This window comes from Castanea sativa, chromosome 9 (genome assembly GCF_040712315.1).
Source record: "Castanea sativa cultivar Marrone di Chiusa Pesio chromosome 9, ASM4071231v1".
Classification (NCBI taxonomy): domain Eukaryota; kingdom Viridiplantae; phylum Streptophyta; class Magnoliopsida; order Fagales; family Fagaceae; genus Castanea; species Castanea sativa.
In genome coordinates this window covers 30,040,170-30,063,122 of record NC_134021.1, presented here as the reverse complement: position 1 = coordinate 30,063,122, position 22,953 = coordinate 30,040,170, and the positions used below count along the sequence as shown (strand labels likewise).

The 22,953-nt window shown below is 32.4% G+C and overlaps 2 protein-coding genes across 2 annotated transcripts; both read left to right on the top strand.

The window, feature by feature from the left end:
- The first annotated feature begins 1,117 nt into the window (after nt 1-1,117).
- Nucleotides 1,118-3,873, top strand: LOC142610845 (agglutinin-like). Its single transcript, XM_075782797.1, has 5 exons — nt 1,118-1,298; nt 1,409-1,629; nt 1,727-1,972; nt 2,079-2,300; nt 3,343-3,873. The coding sequence occupies exons 1-5, from the start codon at nt 1,172-1,174 to the stop codon at nt 3,589-3,591; spliced, it is 1,065 nt and encodes a 354-aa protein (XP_075638912.1). The 5' UTR covers nt 1,118-1,171; the 3' UTR covers nt 3,592-3,873.
- A 5,305-nt stretch (nt 3,874-9,178) lies between these two features.
- On the top strand, nt 9,179-18,613 carry LOC142610844 (T-complex protein 1 subunit theta). The gene is made up of 12 exons (XM_075782796.1): nt 9,179-9,466; nt 9,890-10,299; nt 10,510-10,671; nt 11,035-11,112; nt 14,642-14,775; nt 14,980-15,052; nt 15,131-15,208; nt 15,323-15,445; nt 15,601-15,695; nt 16,162-16,371; nt 17,439-17,496; nt 18,243-18,613. The coding sequence occupies exons 1-12, from the start codon at nt 9,319-9,321 to the stop codon at nt 18,312-18,314; spliced, it is 1,641 nt and encodes a 546-aa protein (XP_075638911.1). The 5' UTR covers nt 9,179-9,318; the 3' UTR covers nt 18,315-18,613.
- The last annotated feature ends 4,340 nt before the right edge of the window (nt 18,614-22,953 follow it).

Genomic DNA, 22,953 nt, shown 5'->3' with positions numbered 1-22,953 from the left:
CTTGGGATGTCAAACTCAACTCCACGCCACACCTCTTGCTTTCACCTTTCCTAGTGTTTGCTGCCAATTTTTTGACACATACATATTTGGTAAATCCTAAGCTCTAAGGAGGCAAGGATGAACTCTCTTCTTGAGCTCTGAGTCTACCAGGTGGCTGAATTCGTAAAACAACAATGCAATTGAAGAGAGCAGATCAGCGCTGTAACAAGGGCATCTACCCTAACATAAACTCCCAACTCAGCATGAAAACAGTGCTGCATTGCATCATCCTAACATTAGACTAAACTACCGCACCAGATTGGTGCTGATCATACCCAACATCTTGTTTTTACAAACAAACCAATCACAAACCCAGCTACTAGCAAACTTTTAAGCAAAGGTGATGATGGATGGAATGAGGAACAAACCAGTTACGACAGAGAACTCTGTTTAGGATAGAGTTGCAGCCACTTGGGTTTAGTTTGTGTTTTATTTTTAAATTAATGTTTTATTTTTTATCAAATTCAGAAATTAAAAAATATATATATATTTTAAAGAGTTTCAACCTATGACGTTTGCTCACGATGAGCGTTATTTATCATCAAAGCACAATCGATTTTTTAGTGTAAGCGAGGATTGAACCTTAATGGTGTCTTTTACTATAAAACAAAGTTGTTTTGTGTAAGTTAATGGTGCAATTTAATGGATAGTAAACAAATGATTGAATTGAGTATAATTGAAACTTAGAAAATTGAAATGACGAAAGTCATACTTAGAAAACTATAATGACAAAATGTGAAACTTAGAGGGTGAGCTTTGCATCTTAACCTATAATTTATTTATTTTTAATCCAATGATATATTTCAATTTAATATCAATGAAGAAGCATATTTATTACCTTGGTTTTCTTAATGATCCTTTAATAAAATAAGTGAGAACTCCATTATTCAATTTTTCGATAAAAAAACGTTGTGCATATTAAAAGTTAAAACCCAAAGAAAAAAAGAAAAGAAAAAGGCCAGCTCAAATAAAACTAGCTTTTTTTTTTTTTGTTGAGAAAAACTAGCTTGAAACTTGAACAAACTAAAATTAGTGTCGATAGAGTTCATAAATAATTACAAAGACGCGTATCTTATGGTCCTTTGGGAGTAGAAATTTGTAAGTATGCATCTCTCTTTAGTTATAAAAGGAGATGCCATTCGTTGTGGTAACCTGTAAGGCAATGAAAAAGAATACAGAACTCCTATTGCATCTCTTTTCTTTTATAAAAGCCAAAAGAGATGTCATTCTTTGTAGTAACGCAACGAAAAAGAATACAGGTTGTCGATTCAGTACTCATCTCTTTGTGTTCATCTCTTTATTTTAATAATAAAAAAAATTCAAAACAGTTGTCATTGTTGGTATATACATACATGTATATGTGTTGCAGCTTTTGCAGGTTGCAACATGGAGGAATGCTTGAAGGTTGGACCGTGGGGAGGTAAAGGTGGAAACCAATGGAGCTTCAAGGCCGATAAGGGTGGGATCACTGAGATAGTAATTTTTCATGGAGGTGCCATCGATTCAATTTCATTGAAATGTGGTGATCAAGATGGTGTACTCCAGAATTCTAATAAGATTGGTGGTAATGGCGGCCATCGAAATGACAAGGTACATATTGCTACTGCCCTCATAAAATTAACTCAGTTACAATCATGCATTTTTTGGAAGCTGATTTTTTACTTAACTGCATAATTTATATGTGTAGATATTGCTCGACTGGCCTAGAGAGTACTTGACATCCATTAGTGGTACAGTTGCGGTTTACTCGAACCATACTGTAATCCATTCCCTACGTTTTTATACAAATAAGACCGAGTATGGACCCTATGGATCTGAGAAAGGTACACCATTCTCCTTACCTATGGAGGGTGGCGTAATTGTTGGATTCCATGGTCGTGCAGGTCATTATGTTGATGCCATTGGTGTCTACGTAAAAACAATGCAGCAAGAGGTTTGGTTTCCCAATTAAAGTTGTTGTTTTATTATTGAAGCTAGGTAGGGCTAAACGATGTTATATATTGATGATGACCAAATTGTTTAATTTATATAATATATAGTTGGAGAATAAGATGAAAGCGGTTGTACCTCGAGGACCTGGGCCGTGGGGTGGGCATGGTGGGAAGGAATGGGATGATGGAGTTTTTTCTGGAATCCGGGAATTGCAGTTGCATGTTGGGGATTCAGTGATTTATGCCATACGTGTGTTGTATGAAAGCAGAGATGGGAAGCTTGTTTGGTCACACAAGCATGGTGGTGCAGGTGGTGATAAAATTAATACGGTATATAGAGATTAATTATTATTTATTATTAGGCTAATATGCAAATTGTACATTCTAAATTTTACTAAAATTTATTTCAATTCTCTAACTTTACTTTTGTTCAATTTCTTTAACTTTCAAGTTTATTTAATTCAAGCATTTTGTCTAATTTCATTAAAATAATTGCGGTTAAGTATATAATTAACTAATGAAATTTTTTAAAAAAATCTTACATAAAAAAATCTATAAATTTTTTTATTAATTTTATAAAATTTTTTCATGTGAAAAATACTTTTTTTAATGGTTATTAAAAAAATTGGATAGAATGCCTAAATTGAATAATTTTGAAACTTAAATGACTAAAATGAATTTAAGCGAAACTTCAAAGGTACAATTTGCATTAGCCTTATTATTATTATTATAAGGGTATTTATTGATTTACATTATACTATCAACTATATGTGTGTACTATAAATGTAAATTTTACATTATATTATTATAGACTAATCAAATGTATACTATATTGTATACATTTATTTAGTCTACAATATAATCTTCCATTGCTAATACAATGTAACTAAGAATTTCTTTATTATTATTTAATTCATAAAAAATTGCAGTTATAATTATGTAAAACTTTTATACAAAGATGTTATATTCCATGTTACTATTTTGATAAACAAATTTCATGTTACTTTGATTTGTCAGTTGAGGTGTAGAACATACAACAAACTTTACAAGCTTACAAAATTTTTATTTTTACAAAAAGTGTTTCTTCTTTCTTCTTGATAAAAATAAAGTAAAGCTAAATTATATTTTTTTTCCAGTTTTATAATTGGAATAATCTTGGCCTTCCAGAGTTCATCCATGGGTTAACTCTTTTTGATTTCTTAAAAATATGAGATGGGTTTGAGCAGTCCCTTAATAATTATATGGTTAGCTTAGATGGAGAGATCAAATTATTACCTTCTTTAAAATTTCAAAAACCAAAATTAAACATATACTACTACATCGTAGGGACCAAAGGTTTATTTCACCCAAAATCTGTATTTTGATTTGGCAGATAAAGTTTGATATATCAACGGAATTCTTGGTTGGCGTTGTGGGATTTTGTGGACCTGTAAAAGGGACTGATAACTTCGAAGCCTTGCGGTCCATTACATTCTACACAAACAATGGCAGATATGGGCCCTATGGTGATGAGATTGGTCATGCTTTCACATCAAGTGTTGCTGCAGGAAAGGTTGTTGGTTTCCATGGAAGAAGTGGTGTCTATTTAGATGCGATAGGAGTGCATATGGAATACTTTTGAACATGTTGCTTGAGAATGAGCTTTCATAAATAATCTATTGGTGGTAGAATGTGTTTCTTTTTAATTGGGTTGGAAGGGATGAATCAGAACAAAATATCAACTTAAAGAAAGTGAGAGACACTTTTCCTCTTCTTCTTTAAATTGGAAGATAATAGAGCATGATTCTATGTGTGATTTGAAATTTGTTGTGGTGTTGTTGTTGTCCTGTTTAGTTGAGTCAAGTTTCTGATCTATTTGTACATTTCTTTTAAAATAAAATTGCTCATCCAATCGTATAATTAATTTATGGTTTCTTTTTCCTCTTAGGATAAAGTTGATTTTTGGGTCAATGTTGATAATATTATGTAACAAGGGGAGCCATAATTTACTATACATAGTAAGGAATTTTTATTTAAATATGAAGTTTAGCTATAAAACTAGTTGTAACCAAAACTTACAATAAAAATTGTGTTTGACCCCTATAAATATACAAAAAAAAAATTTTATTTCAAAATGAAAACGGATCATATTTAGAATGAAACAGTTTTTTTTAATCAAGCCCATTAATTCTCCAAAAAAAAAAATAAAAAAATCCACTAGCTATAACCTTATCAAATTTTAGGAATTTTATAAAAACACGTCCCATTTACATTTAAAAAACCAAATTTTCTTATCATGAATTTAAACAAATGGATCAAATCAAGTTGACTTAATCACACTTACCGTTTTCTCAAAGTAAAAAAAAAAAAAAAAAGTCAACTTAACCAAAAATTGAACATCTAAAATACTAATTAATCAATTTTATGCATTATTAATCATTTTTTATACAAAATTAAATAACGTTTGAAGAGAGAAAAAAAAAAAGAAAAAAAAAGAGGCATGCTATATTGTTAATAGATACTTTACCTTTTTGTGCAACAAAAATTAAAAGGTATAAATATTTTAATAATTTTATTGAGTTTGAGTTGATGTAAAAACTGAAACATTCCCATGGCCAATTTAAAAATGTGAACCCTATACCACCTCAACCCCCCATTTCCAACTAAAAAAAAAATTCCTCAAGCCGTTTATTATTATGATCAAGTTAGGTCAAAAAGTCATCAAAACCCCCCAACCAGTTATAGGACTGTAAATGAACCACGTTATCTATAAATAGCTCATACTTGACTTGATAAAAAGTTTGTTTATGCGTGTTTGTTTATAAACAAGCTAGACATGAACCTTAATTTTAGGCTTGTTCAATGAACGAACAAAGTCCAAGCAAAAAAGGTTTGTTCATAAATAGACTTGTGAATTATAGGGCTCAATAAAATAAAATAAAATAAAACTGAGTTTACGCTGGTTTATGAGCTTGGTAATAAGATTGATATAGGCTTGAAAAATAAACTAATATCTTATTAAGCTTTTAATTAATTGAGAGTTAGGACCACATTTCTAAATCAAATGAGTTTGATAATTCTCAAGCTCAAAAGTTAAATACTAAACTTGAGTTTGAGCTTGTGCTTTGTTTGTGTTAATGGAAAACATTGTGTAAAGATGCTTTTTTTGTATTTTTTAGTATTTGATAGTATTAGAAAAAATAAGTCAAATAAAAACTATATTTGGTTAACTAAAAACGTATGACTTATTTTTAGAGATTGTTTTTCACTAATTTTATTTGGAAAATAACTCTATTTCATAGCAAACTAAATAAATGAAGTGAGGAGATAATTTTTCAACTCATTTAAAGTTGCTACAAAACATAGGAAAATTAGATAGTTTTATAGAAAATACTTCTTGGAAAAAGACTCATTTTCAAGAAAACATTATCGCCAAAACAAACAGATTATTGAGCTCGAGTTGACTGATGAATCAAGGCAAACCAAGTCGAGCTCAAGGTTTTGGACTATCTGACAAGCTCAAGCTAAAACATAATTTGTAGTAGGGGTGTGCACAAGTTGGATTAGGTAGGTGAAGACCAATATTTTTAACTAACCTGCTAATGCCAAAGGACGATTGGGAAAAATCCCAATCCGTTGTCAACCTACCAATCTCTAGATCTATCGTTTAATTGAAAATCTTAGTAGTTTCAACTCAATAGGTTGAGCGAGTGTCGAGGGCGAAAAAGTTTTTCTTCCAACAAATAATATTTATGTTAGGTTGGGGGCCTAAACCGAAACTCAACGATGGGCTCGATGCACAACCCAAAGGTTATCAGTGAAGATCCAAAGAATTCACTGTATTTTATGCTTTGGGCCTAGATTGAGACTGACAAGAATGACCCATAAACAATCCTTACAGTTGACACATCAGCGTGATTAGAAAGCATATTGCAGGAAATGACCCAATAGTAAAATGTTTTTGCAGAAAATAGCCCAGCAGTAAAATGTTTCTGCAGAAAAGTAACCCAGCGGTAAAATGTCTCAGCAATAAAGTAAGACGAAACAAAATAAACTTCTAGCTGTTAGATATTTCATAGGCTAAGGAAAGTATCCACATTTTCAAACTCATCATCCGTTAGCTCTGGAGAAGAGTCTTCTAATATAATAATATGAGGGAAAAACTCTATAATAACAGTTACATCATAACCTTCAATAGTAAATGAATAAGTAAATATCATGGGCTCCATTATAGCAAATAATGAGGAAACTTAGTGTGAGATGAAGGGAGAGAGAGATTCCAGCTAGGGCAGGAAGATCATTATGGTGCCAAGGCATGCTCGTGGATGTAGTATAGGTAGTGGGTAATAAGAGATATTTTAGGTAGTATGAGTAGTATGAGATAGTGTTTAGTGAAGCTGCTAGGACCTTCTGCTGGGGACGGGTAAAGCTTATAAGTAAAGATGTGAGAGGTGTTTTTGAGCTCGGAGCTAGAGAACTCAGTTTCTGTACTTGAAGTTGAGAGCTTAGTGACTCAGAACTATGCTAGAGTTTAGAGAAGTCTAAACAGAGAAGTTAAGGAAGAGTTCTTCTCTATAAGTGTATTTCTTAGTCTGTTGGTGAAGCATTAATGGATAATTCCATTTATAGTTGGGTTTTAGGGGATAATTAGCAAATAATCTTTGCTAAATCTTCCTCACTTTTCAGAAAATCCGTAAAGAATCGTTCCTAGAATTTTAGCTAAGAGTGGTAATGTCAACTTTTAGAAGGTTCTTGCTGTTTTGGGTAGTAATAGCTGGGATTCTAACCTATCATTAAATGCTGATTTGGCCTTAGCTGATGGGATTAAAGCATGTAATAGGCTAATGATCTTGGTTATGCTGTTGCTAGAATCAGAGCTCCCTAAGGCAGATTGAATCACCCCAAGCCAGGTGTCAATCTTGGAGCACTTGCTGGGAACTTTACTGGGATCCCCTTGGTGCTCTCCAAACCACATTTCCCTAAGTTTTCCTATTTTGGGTTTATGTGCTTGGTCCATGAACTAGAGAATACACATTTTTAGTATGAAAATGAACTGATTTCAAGTTGTTTCAGGAGCTTAATGGCCTGATCATGGCTGCTCTTGATTCTTTACCAAATGGGTTGGAGAAGAAAGAAGGGATAGCTAGCTGAAGCTTCCCAACTTTCTGTCACGTTACTTTCAGCTTTATGTCACATGAGAAATGATAGAATTTCAGCTTGTGAAGGAAGGGTTCAACCCCTGATGGATACGTGTCCTTTTCTGATCTGATTGGATAAGTTGGAACTGGATGGCAATGGGCTCTAGCTGTTAAGTTGTGCTAAATTTTGGCTGGTCAGCTCACGTGAGCTTCAGCTGCTGAGATTTGTGTATGAGTTGGGCTGGCTCAATCTGACCCACAATGTTGGGTTGGACATTTATTTATTTATTTGAGTATTAGAATAGCACCAGCACAAAAAAAGAGCAAATTTAAATACAAGGTATTTTATTAGTGCTTAAGCCTTTAAAGTTTGAACCAATACAAACAATCAAACCAAATAATTTTATTTACTCCCCTTGCCGTATAAAAATTCTAAGTAATAGCACTACCATACACAAATTATCAAACCAAATAACAACACATTTAGTTAGTAAAAATGTAAGATATAAAACAGTTCTATCTCAACTTAGTTGGGAAACAAAATCAACATAAATTGGTTTTATTATTTTATAGGTGGTAGGATATTACATAGTTCTATCCTAACTCAATTCATAAACAAAAGAGTAAATAATGAAATTATATAATATATTTTTAAAATATATATTAAATATAAATGGGCCGAGTCGAGTTAGGTGGATTTGTGAATCTGCAACCTACACCTAGCTTGACCCATTGTACAATTTTTTTTTTTTGACAATTAATCCCAAACCACCAACTCCTAAAAGCCGACCCAACTCAATGGGTTGGGTTGAATCAGGTCGGTTTTAGTGGATCAATGAGTTGGCTACACACCTCCACTTGTATGCTTGGTTCAAGTTGAAGCCAAGTTTGAACATCAATACTCAACAAGGCTCTGTTCATTTACATTCCTGTTTATTACACTACATGTATTGTTTCCAAACTAGTGAGAGGTACAATTTCCTTTCTTCTTTTCTTTTATTTTCTGGCTGAAGATCCCATTGTATTTCGGATGCTTGCAAAATTGGCCCTAATAAACCTTTATTCAATTAGATGTTAGCGTAAATATACCATAGCGAGTATATGAACACAAAGAAATAAACACCCCTATTATATTACACTTCAATCTATACTATCGTCCAATTATTTCGCAGGGACAAGCGAGAGACATAATGTAAGGATTGGATAAAATGAGAAATAAGGATATGTGATTAGATATGTAAAATACATGATTTCCAATCCTGGTAGGAAAGGGTGGGAAACAAAGATGACATTGATGTGCCAAACCTTCTAATCAAACCTTCTCATCAAAGGGTGGGAAACATGATTTCCAATGTGTGTTCTTTGGGAAGATCAACCTAACCCTAGATACTCTAAGATCCATTTCCAAATCAAACTTGGTCCCATTTCGAGTCAAGAGATAGATAAACAAACACCTTCATAAAATAAAGTTAAGTGTAATTTATCAATTCCTTTCCATTTGTATTTGTTCTCTTTGTTGATCTCTAGTGGACTTAGTATGATTTGAACCCAGATGAATAAAAAAGATTTCTTTTTATGGAGATAGGTAATTTTTTAACAACAAAAATTTATCGCATCATTTAAAAAATATAATGTTATTATTTCGTTAAACACATAAGCACAAAACTAATGCAAATTAATGAAGACATCATTAATATTCATTTTTTGAAACTTTAGTGACATAGGGACCAATAACACGCGTTTAGTATATAAACTTGAGAGATATTTAGGGAAAAAAACAGGAAAGAAAAAACCACATTATTCTTATCAAAAGGAAAAAAAAAAAAATCACATTCTAGGGTCTGTTTCGTACTTGTTTAAACAACAGTTTTCAAATTTAAAAAGTTTTTTTAGAAATACGTGTGGATAAAAAAGTGTGTAAAAATACGTATAATATTGATTAAAAACTTAAAATTGTTGATTGAAAATATGTACCAAACACCCCATACGCCTTTGGTTTTTTGTTTTGTTTTTTTTTCAAATGAATCTTGGACCTAAACTTGAACCGGATCCGGATCCAGATTCGGATTCTAGGCCTTCTAGGGCATTCCGGTTTTCACTTCTGATTCCACTGGTGGGCTTAATTCAAAAAAGCACATATATATTTCTTTTGTGTGTGTGTTTCTCAGAGCAGTCTCCATAGTAGGGTTAGGGTTTAAGGAAGAAGAAGGCGATCGATCTGAGAAGTGAGAATGGGGTTACAAATGCAGTCACATGGAATACAATCAATGCTGAAAGATGGCCACAAACATCTTTCTGGTCTCGACGAAGCCGTTCTCAAGAACATCGAGGCCTGCAAGGAACTCTCTAATATCACTAGGACCTCTTTAGGTCCCAATGGTATCTCTCTCTCTCTCTCTCTCCCTACATTTTTCTTGTATTTAGGTATGGACACAAATGTTATCGACTCATTTAGACAACCTAGTAAATGTCTCTGTGGTTCGAAGAACTCAAATTTATTATTTAATTTGATTTTTGGGATTTTTTTTTTCTTGCTAATTATAGAACATTTCGAAGTAGTTTTAGTTTAGTTTATCTTGTATTTAGGAATGGACACAAATGTTATCAATCATTTAGACAACCTATTTGTGACCAATGATGCTGCCACAGTGATTTGAATAACTCAAATTTATTATTTATTTGATTTTTTTTGGGAATGGATATGTTAGTGCAAAACCTAGCATTTAAGTTCTGTCTGTCTTTATTTGTTACTGAATATAGAGCATTTATAAGAAGTTTGTTCTTAATTTATCTTGTGTTTAGGTATGAACAAGATGGTTATCAATCATTTAGACAAGCTGTTTGTGACCAACGATGCCGCCACTATTGTGAATGAACTTGAGGTTCAGCATCCTGCTGCTAAGATTCTTGTTTTGGCCGGCAAGGCCCAACAAGAAGAAATTGGGGATGGTGCTAATTTGACAATTTCTTTTGCTGGGGAGCTCCTTCAAAATGCAGAGGAACTTATAAGGATGGGCCTGCACCCAAGTGAGATCATCAGTGGGTACACTAAAGCCATCAATATGACGGTTGAAACCTTGGAAGAGCTGGTTGAGAATGGTTCTGAGACTATGGATGTACGTAATAAGGACCAAGTTCTTTCTCGCATTAGAGCCGCCGTTGCTAGCAAGCAGTTTGGTCAAGAAGATACCTTGTGCTCCCTTGTTGCTGATGTAATTATATCTTGCCCACTATTGTTTGTTATTGATAATTCCTAGGCTTAAAAATACACTGTTGGTCCTTAAAGTTTAATTATACTTTGGGTTTTTTAGGCACTAAAAATGATCACCTACTAAAATAACCTATAGTTTTGGGACCAACATAGTATTTTGGCCCAATTCCTATTAGCATAAAGTTCTGATTGTGTCTTTTTCATTTAATAGGCTTGCATCCAAGTGTGCCCGAAGAACCCAGCAAACTTTAATGTGGATAACGTCCGTGTTGCTAAGCTCTTGGGAGGAGGTCTGCATAATTCTACAGTAGTTCGGGGCATGGTTTTGAAAAGTGATGCTGTGGGGAGTATAAAGCATATCGAGAAGGCAAAGGTTAATACTGATATGCTCTGACACATGTTAAAAGTATATCTCTCATCAGGAATGGCTATTGAATGTCTTGGTGTCTGTATATATGGTTTTGTTATTTTTATAGGCTAAAGCAAATTAGTAAACTATTCCAGTAAGTTGGCAGTACCATTTTTCAGTTCTTTACAAATGTTTATTTTTAAGATTGACTTGTAGCTTATTTTCTTCTGATAGTATCAAAAAAGAGATGTGCTACCTTTGCTGAGTCTATACTATTGTTCTTTCTTTTGCAAGTATTGATCATTTTCACTGGCATTCATCAAATTTGGGAAGTCCTTTAATTAATGGTGTTGAAATTGTAGCTTATTTTGAATGATTTTCCTTTAGGTTGCTGTGTTTGCTGGTGGTGTTGATTCTTCTGCAACTGAAACAAAAGGAACTGTCTTAATTCATTCTGCCGAGCAGGTACATCTTGACAAGAAACACCTCTTTTAGTTGCTGTTCTATTTGTCATCTTTCTATAATACATGGTGCTATTGTTTATAATTTTTTGAGTGGCCATTCTTTTTTCATTTTTTTTAGGCAATAGACAAAAATATTATCTTGTAATTGATTTGTTATCTACTCTAAATTTTTCTGTCCATCCAAAGTGATTTCTTCTTTGTATCTCTTTCTGTGGTTGTTTCAATTTTCCATGGTCAAAGAATGTTTTTAGAAGCTTAATATATAAATATACATGCCTGTTTTATATTTGTTACTTGCAAATACATTGCAAATTTTTTTGAGTGTTATGTTTCATTAACAAGACTAGTTTAGGTAAAGGCATCATCCCTGCCCTGCCTCCTTTTAAATTGCCAAAGAATTCCCATACCTTGTCCATATCTCAATTAAAAAAGAACAAGAAAAATTACTAATGATTTATTTTGATGTATGTAGCCACATGGGAGAAAGCCAATATAGTTATCGCCTCTAGATCATTGAAATAGTGAACCTGGTTTTTTTATTTTTCTTTGGGTAGCCCATGTAGTGAGGATCATCATCACCTGATATCCCATTGGAATGTGAGAATCTTGGGTATATGATTGGTCTACTTTTGCACTTTTGGGAATGTCATTAGTCTCAGCTTCTAACCTTCTAGGTTTGGACTTTGGACATCTTAGTCATTTCACAAAGTCAGCTTGTTTTACTTTGCCCTCACCTTGTGATGGCCAATTTTCACCCTGTATTGTTGGTTTCAAAAATGCTGTCATCATGCCCTCAAGTCTTCTTTTTCTTTTTTCCCCCTTATAAAATATCAAAAGGTCTTCATTTTTCCATTCATATGTTGTATTATCCAATGATTTCTCTTTCATGCTTTTTTTAAAATTAATTTAATTGAAGTTATTAAGATAATTTGTTCTTGATTAAACTCGACTATAGAAAGTTGCAATTTTTAAAAACTAATCTAGTTTAAACTCTGTTTTTAAGACTTTCAAGAATGTGTATTGAAGTTCCATTACTTATCAATAATAATAATTTTTTTTGTTGATAAATTTAGTATTATATGTTGTCTTCTGTCATATAGCTTATTGCAGAAATTACATGCATCTTTCTTCATGCGACTTATGGTGTTTTTTTGTTATTATTATATTTTGAGTAATTTTAGTGATCTTGAATCCAAAATTGAGAGAGACAAAGCTAGTGCACCATTGTTTAGAATTTCTAGGCAAGTGGGCAATAGCTTAGACTTTGATCCTTGATAATATGTAAGTCTTGAAGTTTAATTCTAGCCTGATTTGAAGTGAAATAAGTATGAACTGGCAATATCAAGCTAATCGATAAAGGATCAAGTCTTCTGTCACTTATATTTAAAAAATAAAACATAAATAATTAAAAAATATGACAGTGGGCAAAGGGAAGCAACAATGGAGTTTGGGGAGGAGCTGGATGCAAGCTTGGAATTTTTTTTTTTAGAAGTTCTTATCTTGATTGCTAATTTATGGTAAATCAAATTCATTTTTGGAATTGTTATAATTTATTAATAGGTCAAAAACTAACTCCTTGGGCCAGTAACGCTTGAGGATTTGCCATCTGTCATAGCATTAATTAAAACGTCTTTTTATTTTTCCCCCCTTGTAACATGTTAAAATGTCTCTGTTTTGCTTGTTATATGTCGTAGTATCCAACTTTTATTTTGGTCAAAAGACATTTAAAAAGACGTTTTACTTGTGTGTTAATGACATGTGTCTTAGATCACATTTAGAATACTACAGAATCGGTTTTCATGTGTTTCCTTCATTTAACTTTGGGTAAATTGCTACACATCCTTTTAATATCATTACATGGCTTACAATAGTTTTTCTTTCTTGCTTTTCTTAATTTGTTAATTAAAATTATTAAGCTAATTTTTTCTTAATTAAACTCTATTATTAATTGTCCATTTGTATCCAGCCTTTTCGTTTAGTTTTTAGCCTTTATGGCTTGTGTATAGCTTTTTAAAACCTTACATTTTCAAAATACAAGTATACTTTAGCCTACTTCCAGCAAAAAGTAATCAGTAAAAAGTTAAATAAGCCAATGCCAAATGTATGCTAAAAGTTGCTATTAAAAAAAAAAACTAATCTGGTTGAAACTCTGTTATTAAGACTTTCTAGAATTTTTATAGAAGCCTCATTGCTTATGAAAAAAAAAAAAAAAAATTTTGTTGGTTTTGATAAATGTAGTATTATAATTTATATGTCGGTTTCTGTCATGTAGCTTATTGCGTAAATTACAAGTATCTCTCATGTGACTTATGGTGGTTTTTGTTATTATTATTTTTCGAGTAATTTCAATGAGCTTAAATCCAAAATTGTGAGAGACTAAGCTGCTGCACTGTTGTTTAGAATTTCTAGACAAGTGGGCAAGAGCTCATACTTTGATCCCTGATATTGTAAGTCTTGACTTTTTAATTCTAGCCTGATTTGAAGCTAGGTAGTCAAAGGTGAAAGGCAGCCTTAAGGTGCTAAGGCCTTGTAACGCAGATGCGTGAGGCGACAAAAAGGCACTAGCCTGATTAAAGCAAGGCACCAAATAATTAAATATAGTTATTATACATAGATAACTTAAATGATATGTATATCATGTTTTGAAATATTATATCAAGTGTTTTTTTTATGTGTTGCATGTTGAAATTAGGTCAATTAGGTAATTTCAAAATAAGCTTTACACGGTTTAGTGCTTTAGGCATCATTAATTGTTCCAACAATAGATTTCACAACAAGCTTTTATAAATTAATTTAACAATAAAATTTAGAACAAGCTTTTTACTTATCCAAAAATAAAAATAAAAATTTAGAACAAGCTTTTGTAAATTAATTGGCCTAAAAATAGGACTACAACAAACTTTTTTAAGTTAATAATCTAACAATAGGTTCTACAAAACCTTCTATAAATAATTAATTTAACAATAGGTTTAACAAAAAAATTCTATAAAAAATGTAAAAATTAAATTTACTGAGGTTCTTGCCTTAGCGCATTTTTTTCATGGTTTAAGGTGCTTGCCTAGGCTCTAAAGCTGAGAGCCTTGCCTCGCCTGGGCATAAAAGCAAGCACCTGGCTTGCCTCTGACTACCATGATTTGAAGTGAAAATTGAGTTTCTGGAGGCACGTTATCGCATGGTAAAAAAAACCATGATCAGAACTATAAAATATTAGGTCACTTTTGCCCAATAAAGATTTCATTTCAATAATCACCCTTGTGGTAAATGATTGGTAGAAAATCATACCAATCATTTACCACTAGGGTTTAATCATAATTAGTAGTAAATGATTGGTATGCTTTTCTATCTAATTTCAATAATTTTCTTTTGGTTCACATTTTTGTAATTGTTTTCAGTTATCTTTTTTGTCTTAGCAAGCATTGAATCTAATGCCATCTAGCACACTGGAATTTTTTCACAATTATCTTCCTTTCTTTAATCAGTTGTTACATAACTTGACTGGCAACCTTTTTCTGTTTCTTGGCATCTTGTAGCTAGAAAACTATTCAAAAACTGAAGAAGCAAAGATTGAGGAGCTTATCAAATCAGTTGCAGATTCAGGTGCCAAAGTAATTGTCAGTGGAGCAGCGGTGGGAGAGATGGCATTACACTTCTGTGAGCGTTATAAGTATGTCAAGTTTTTATTTTCTCCTAATTTTCAGTTATTTGTTCTGTTGTTGTAATGCAAGTATGCATGCATGTTAATATTGTACAATTTTTAGACCTGATGAATGTTGATAGTCTGCCCATTTATGTTAAGTTTTAATATTTTATTCTATAGATTTTTGAAGAGTTATAATAGTGTTTCTAATTTAATAGTTCTTGAGTGCAGGCTCATGGTTCTGAAGATCTCTTCAAAATTTGAGTTGCGTCGATTTTGCCGAACAACTGGTGCTGTTGCAATGGTAGCTGTGCCTAGTACTCGATAATTTATTGGCACTTTTTCAAATTGGCCTCTAATGTTTTCTGTGTTCTTGCATCAGCTGAAGCTTAGCCAGCCTAACCCAGATGATTTGGGATATGTTGATTCTATTTCAGTTGAGGAAGTTGGTGGTGTTAGGGTATGTTTAACATGTTGCTTCAGTATAGTGTTAGTTTCAGGAATTTTTTTTTCTCGTTTTCTTCCCTCTGCTGTTTGCATGATGTTTTCATCCTTTCCAAATAAATATATTTAGGTCATTATTGTCATGAATGAAGAAGGTGGGAACTCTGTTTCCACTGTGGTTTTACGAGGAAGTACTGACAGTATACTAGATGACCTTGAAAGAGCAGTTGATGATGGAGTCAACACCTACAAGGTAATTTATATAGAATACTCAAAATCTGTACTTTCTAATGGGCTGGTAATGATTTGCCTTTATGATTATGGTTAAATTGTAGTTCTGAAGAAACTTGTGTGTTAGGTGTTTGTGTCATTTTTCATATTAGTGCTTTCTTAATTCTTTTTTGTTAGGCTATGTGCCGGGACAGCCGTATCGTACCTGGAGCTGCTGCTACTGAGATTGAGTTAGCTAAAAGAGTGAAGGAATTCTCATACAAAGAAACGGGGTAATTTACAAATGTCTCTTTACTGACTAGTTTCAAAATATGTAACTGCACTGACATGAATGATTTTGGGAAAAATGAGGAAAAAAGAACTGGTGAAAATGAAATTATGTACCATACAAATGCCCATGTCATTTGTGTCTTATATGGGTACCATGTATTGTGATGTCAGTGTTACTATTCTTTTATAAAATTTCTTTCTTCTATCATTTGCTAGAGTTGGATAAAGGTTGGAATAAGGTAGTGTAATGTTCTGAATTCTCCCTCATGGCCCTACAAATTTTTCTACATTGAGATGGAACAAATGGCTTTTATGCGTGCTCTAATGTCATTCCTCAAACCAAAATTGGGGCTTATTCTAACTAGAAGCAATTGACCTTTTGTTTTTGTATTTGTTTTTTCACTGATTTAGTCAGTGAGGCATGACTGGAAAAACTACTAAAGATTAGACCTTGTATTGAATCTGCAGATTGGATCAGTATGCAATAGCAAAATTTGCTGAAAGTTTTGAGATGGTTCCTAAAACGCTGGCTGAGAATGCTGGGCTTAATGCAATGGAGATCATATCTTCTCTATATGCTGAACATGCATCTGGTAATAGCAAAGTGGGTATTGACTTGGAGGAAGGTGTTTGCAAGGATGTCTCAACCTTGTGTGTCTGGGACCTTTACATCACTAAGTAAGCTGGTCTCATTGTCTTGTCACCAATCATGCTTTTGTCAAAAACTTGTGTTGGTTATTGTAGTTCTGACTTCTGATGCCTGATGGTGTGTTTGTGTGAGAGAGGGAAAGAGAGGAGAGTTTTCCTTGTCCTACCAGCATTATAACTTCCTCTTTTTTCTTTTTCTTTTTTTATTTTTTATTTTATTTTTTATTTTTTATTTTTAAATGAGTTCTAGCAGTATAACTCTTGAATTGACTTGTAAACTAAACAGCTGACAAAACACATTAAAAAAATAACTTGGACATAAATTTTTTCCAAGACACTTAAGAAACTCAGAGAAAGTTGTAGGCTTGGCTCAATCATCAAAATACCCTTAGTTTGTCGGAGTTGCAAAAAATCACGTGTTATTTTAAAACTAACCTCTACGCATGATATAAATGACCAAATTTAAAGCTGTTTAACTGTAGACTACTAAGCAAGGCCAAATTGAAAATTGTTCTATTGTAGACTCCTGAGCACTTGACCTTTGGAACCATATAAGATTCTTCTGGCTTCTTCATGTCCTTTGCTCATGAAGTAGTCTCTTATTAATAAAATTATTTTTTCTATTAAAAAAAAAAAAATTGTAAGATTCTTCTCAACTTGATGTTACATGTCATATTGTCATCCTCACGCAAGAAGAGCTTCTGTGGGTGCATTTCAGTAGTTTCTTTTTATAAAAATCCTACTCTTTTTTATAAATTTTTTTTTAGGTAACAGTTTGGAACTTCGGATTCTTGAGGCTGAGTACTTCTACATAATCAAAATTATAAGAAGATATGGAAATTGAACTCATAATTGGAGAATGGACTTGGGCATGATTACTGTCATATTACAGTTATTAGTAAAGACTTTAATTTTCTAAGATAACCATGTAGTCTTATAAAATTTCCCCTCCAAAATATGGAACCTTAAGAAATTGGTGTAACGTTGTTTTGCGATGATTTAAAGTTGGAATCATTGTGTTTCTTTTTTTACAGGCATTCATTGTGTATTTACAAGCATAGTTGCATCTTTTTATTTATTTATTGGCTTTTGTACAGGTTCTTTGCTCTCAAATATGCTGCAGATGCTGCTTGCACTGTACTGCGGGTGGACCAGGTAATTAACTAGTATATTAGGCAAATCTTTTTTCTATTTATCAAGGAAATAAGTTTTTTGCTTGAACTGTCAAATATCACTTGGTTTGGATTTCTGTGACTGTAAAAACTCTCCAAAGTTTATAAACCATAATGCCTTTTTTATTTTCTCGTATAGCTTAAATGCCTTTTTCATAATTTTATGCCAAAACAAAATAGTCTCCCATCTGGAATAAAAAATTTCATATGCTTTGAGAGATCTCTGACCACTCTTAATGTGCTTCCAGACTCACTCCATGAGCATCCCTAACCTCGGCATAACACCAGCGACTCCATCTCTCAATATTTTGCTCCCACAATCCTCTTCAAAAGATCCCTTCATATAGCATAATGCAAAAGCCATTTTCCCAAGAGAGCTGGGTTTAAAGTACCAAGCTTCCTAATACCCAAACCTCAATATTGAATTTGGGAACAAACCACCATGTGGTATTTCACGTTGTCCTGTGCACCACCCCACAGAAAAATACCTATGTAAACTTATTAGCAAGCATGGAATTTGGCATAAAATAACTGGGCTAATTAGAAGAGTGCACATATATGAAACTTCTAATTAGAAGAGTACACTTTTTGCCTGCTTATATTGTTGATACAATAGGTTTTAGATCACCTGATTAATTATAACATATATGAAACTGAATCTCAGTTACTTTGGTAATTTTTCTTTTCACATGAGTTTTATTAATTATACCATCCCTTTTTATGTCACAGATTATAATGGCAAAACCAGCAGGTGGTCCAAAGAGAGATCAGCCTGCAGGGCCAGGGATGGATGAGGACTAGTTGAAATGTCTGTTGATATTTTGGTCATGCTTTTAGTTAGTTCTCGTAACCAGGTTTTTGGACTTCGTTAGGCATCTGTTGTTTTCTCTCAGATGCCAAAAACTTCGTTTGTAAGAAAATTTTGTTTATTGTAGGAAAAGTGTATCCTATTTTTACTTTGTATATTGTGCTATGGTTGGGAGGTACGGTGGTTTTACAAATTCATGTATTGGGCCTGTAGCTTTCAAATCAAAACGTGATTGTGCTTGTTCACCATTTAGTTAAAACTATAAATGAATTTCATCACTCCATATGGAAAAGTTCTATGTTGGCCTTACCGCAAAAGAGCTGAGTAGCACAAGTTTAGTTTGTAATGTTCCCTTTTTGGCTTTGGGTTGGGAGTAATGGGGTAATTGTGCTGGTGGCAGAGCAAGTAGTTATGATTTTAAGATGGAACTTGTTTATGGAGATGGGTTACGCGGTTATCTGCTTTTTTGGGAGTTTATAAAGGAATGAAGTTGAATAAAATGTATTTAAGGGAAAGGAATGTAAAAGAAAGAAATTGAATGAAATTAAGTAATTTTGTTTGGATATTTTAAAATAAAAGAATATGAGGTAAGCAACCTTGTTTAGAAGTGTTTGACATCGAAAAAAATAAATTGAATTATTTTATGATAATAATACTATTGGATTGTTATTTTAAATAAAATAACTAAATGTATATGAGAATTTTGGGAGTTTTAGTAAATGATTCATTAAATCAATTTTATTCTCTTCAATTTCTTATAATTTTAGAAAGAATGAAAATTGAGGTCTTGAGGAATTAGAGAGGAATAATATTTTGTTTGTTTTGATGGAAAATCTTATGCAATTTTTCAGTATTTCGTAAAAATGAGTCAAAGGAAAATTATTTTTGGTCAACTGGAAAAATTAAGGTTTATTTTTAGATATTGTTTTTTACTAATTTTTTTAGAAAACAATTCTATCTCACAATAAACTAAATAAGAGAAATTAGGAGATTGATTATTTTTTTAAAAACTCATTTTAGGTTGTTATCAAATATAGGAAAATGAGATAGATTTATAGAAAATACTTTTTGAAAAATGACTCATTTTCTAGAAAACATTATTGTCAAAACAAACAAAACTTACGTGTCTTTTCATACCTATTCATTTTCCTTTCATTTAACCCTCTTTTGGGATAAGGGAATGAAATGGAATAGAAAGAAATGAAACAACTAATTTTATAATATTCTTTCTTTTCATTGTTTGAGAATTTTAATGGAATGAATGAAAAGTTCATTTCCTTATTTGAGAATTTAAATGGGAGAGAATAGAATAGGTAGGAAGGAACACTTATGCTTTTTATTCTCTTAAAATCTTAAATTTACATTCATTTTAAAATTGGGAGGAATTGGAGGGAATAAAATTAGATTTAATGAATTAGGGGTCTAATAGAAATATTGTCATAAAATGCTTCAATTTTTTTCCTTCTATGTTACTCCTAGACAATGTTACTTACATTTCATTCATTTCCATTCCTTTATTTTAAAAACATCTAGACAAGTGTACTTAGTTCTATTCCATTATTTTATTTTTCATTCATTGCCATTCCTTTATTATATTTATTTCAATTCCATTCAATTCTCTCAATTAAAACTCCCAAATAAGGAAAGAGAATGAATATTTTAAAATTATCATTTTCATTCATTTTCTTCCTCTCAGATGAGCTTAGTGTAGTAGGACCATACTTTCTAGAATTATAGATTAACCATTTGTATATGTGATAATGATACTATGAATTACCAAGGGGGCAAGGAGAAAGAAGTGGCATAGTGTGTGGTTTTGGGGAGCCTTTCTTATGGTGGGCTTGGAAGTTTTCCTTTAATGGGTTTAATCTATTTTTCCAATTCAAATTAAAGTAGCAAAAGAAAAGAAAAGAAAAGAAAAGAAAAACTAGGATATATAGCGAAGGGCTGAGGCTATGACTCTCCACTACTACATTTAAGCCACTGAAATTCTTCTACAAAGTTTTCATTATTTTGATAACCAGAATATGAAGGATTTTCCAATGAGACCATGGTTCTGATTATTCTTGTTTGTGAATCATACAATGCATAGAAAATTAAATTTATCATAAAAAATTTGGAAATATCATAATTATGCCTTCTTTGTGTATATAAGCATTAAAAACACAATTTGTATTTTTCCCAAATTTTATGGATTTTTAATAATTTTTAGTGCATGGTTCCAAACAATAAAAGATCCATGAAATCCATAAATTAATAAAAATCTTTATCCTCTATGAGCATGATTTTTTTTTGTTGATTTTTAGTGTTATTTTTGGAACATTTTATTTAATTGTCAAGTTTGCAAAACTATTTAGCAAATTAACATCTTGAGACTCTAAGACTCAAGTTGCAAATGGTGGTAATTTGATGTGGAAGAAAAAATTCATGTGGAACTCAAGGGGAGGAAACATATACCTGTAACAAAGTATACTTCTTCCCAAACCACACCTCTTGCTTCCACCTCTCTTAGTGTTTGCTGCCAATTTTTTTCCACATATATAAGTGGTAAGTCCTGAACTCTAAGGAGGCAACGATGAACTCTCTTCTTGAACTTAGAGGCCACCAGACAAACTCTCCCTCTTCTTGTAGGGTGGGTGATGTGGGGTAAGAGTCTTGATTCAAGTCTCTATGTGGGAATTTCACATACATAAAGACTTAGATTAAATTAGAGTAGAATTTCTATCTCAAAAAAAGAAGATATTATATATATACTAGTTGCAGACCCATGCGATGCGTGAGAATATATAAATATTATGTAATAGGGGTGTAATATATAAAAAGTAACAATTATTTCAAGTATTATTTATTTTAAGAAAAATTCTATAAGTATTTTTTTAAAATCTTTTTATCTCTACGAAGTACAAATATACCATACTATTATATTTTGTATGTTTGATTAATATTTTTTTTAAGGTGAACTATATTTTTCTAACTTCTATTATAGTGTGTTATATTTAATATATGACTAAACTTGTAAGGAATGAACATAAACTCAAATTCCTATTTCCAAAAAAACTACATATTAACCTAAATCAAAATTCAACGAAAGTTATAAAAGGGAGAGAGAAGACTTTGTAATGAGAAATTAAAAAAAAAAAAAATTATACCAAAACACATATTAAAAAAAACCATCAACCAAAATCAGAATTATAAGAAAAAACAAAAATCCACAAGAGAGAGAGAGAGAGAGTACTCATGGTTTTTTGTGGAAATATGGATTGAATGAGAGAAATGATATCGAATTTATACAAAATAAAATGGCGAAAAGAAAAGTCAAAATATAAGAAAGAGAAAATGATGAAGGAAGTGTAATAGTAAAGTAGAGAATAGTTGGGAGATAAAAAGGTAAAGATGAAGGGGAAAAGTTGAAGGAAATGTAATTGTAAATGTGGACTATTAGGGAGAAGAAGAGTTTTATTTATTTATTTTTAGAATAGGGAGAATAACGGTTTAGAAAAAGAAAATAAGAGGTAAAAAATAAGTGGATGATGTGGCTGCTAATGTAGCTTAACAAAAAGAAATTATTAGGTCTGTTGGGAAATTCAGATCCCGGTTGATAGAATTAACAAGTTTTAAACCCAAGTTGTTAATTAGATTTATTATGCATAAAACTTGTTAAAACAAACAAACATCAATATCATGTCAAAACTAAGTGCAGCGGAAAAATAAATAAGACAAGATATGATGATCCAGGAAAACCAATGAAACCAACCAATTTCACAGTAAAAAACCTGGAGGGAAACCTTCCCGAAAAGCAATTCACTATAGTAAAGAGAAGTTTCAGATCTAGTACAAAACCTTTGTCCCCAGACTCTACAATCCCCGTAGATGAACTCACAGCAGAAACCTTCTACCGCTTCAGAACCTCTGAACTCTTCAATATATGAACGCCACCCTTTGATGGGCGGATCCCAGTACGTGACTCACTCCTTTGCACGAATCCCAATACGTGACTCACTCACCAACTTGAGAAAGAAGAATGTTGGCTGCAAAGTTCTTCACTTCATCAACAATGAAGATCAAGAAGTACTTGGTTATAAAACCCTAAAGTGCAAAGACGCAGTAGCTTCTTTTAGAGAGAATAAGGCTTCGGTCACCTTTTGCATATGTTCTCTTTGTATTCTCTTATGTGACGGCCTCTAAAATAAGCCTTATATATGTCTAGGGTTGTGAGAAAAGAAACCCTACACAAATACAAAAGCCTGGCCCAAAAATCAGATTTAAAAATTCTGATTTCCGTAACCTCGATAGAGACCTCGATAAATAGCAGGTGTCGAGCCTCATTAAACCTCGATAGATAGCTACCTGTCGAGCAGGTGTCGAGCAGGTGTCTAGCTATCTGTCCAGCTTTAGTAAGCACCTTTGCTTCATTTGTTTCTTGGTCCAATCTTCATGGCGTTAATACTAGACTTGAACAACGTGTTCTTTGAAGTATTAAACACATTCTAGATCTACCTAAATACAAGTAAAGTGCATTTTGTCAAAAGATTAGCCAACTACATAAAATATGTCCTTAATAAGGTCCACTAGGAGGACTGTTGATGTGGTCTTTCTTGAGCTCTCAACCAATAAAATGCTGTTATATATGTT

What these genes read in the sequence shown, in the direction of transcription:
- LOC142610845 (XM_075782797.1), top strand. Translation starts at nt 1,172, where the DNA reads ATGCCATTCGTTGTGGTAACCTGTAAGGCAATGAAAAAGAATACAGAA. An exon ending in CGCAACGAAAAAGAATACAG is followed by an intron (nt 1,299 to 1,408) that starts GTTGTCGATTCA and finishes TATGTGTTGCAG; the next exon opens with CTTTTGCAGGTTGCAACATG. An exon ending in TAAAAACAATGCAGCAAGAG is followed by an intron (nt 1,973 to 2,078) that starts GTTTGGTTTCCC and finishes TATAATATATAG; the next exon opens with TTGGAGAATAAGATGAAAGC.
- LOC142610844 (XM_075782796.1), top strand. Translation starts at nt 9,319, where the DNA reads ATGGGGTTACAAATGCAGTCACATGGAATACAATCAATGCTGAAAGAT. An exon ending in TAATTCATTCTGCCGAGCAG is followed by an intron (nt 11,113 to 14,641) that starts GTACATCTTGAC and finishes GGCATCTTGTAG; the next exon opens with CTAGAAAACTATTCAAAAAC. An exon ending in TTCTCATACAAAGAAACGGG is followed by an intron (nt 15,696 to 16,161) that starts GTAATTTACAAA and finishes TTGAATCTGCAG; the next exon opens with ATTGGATCAGTATGCAATAG.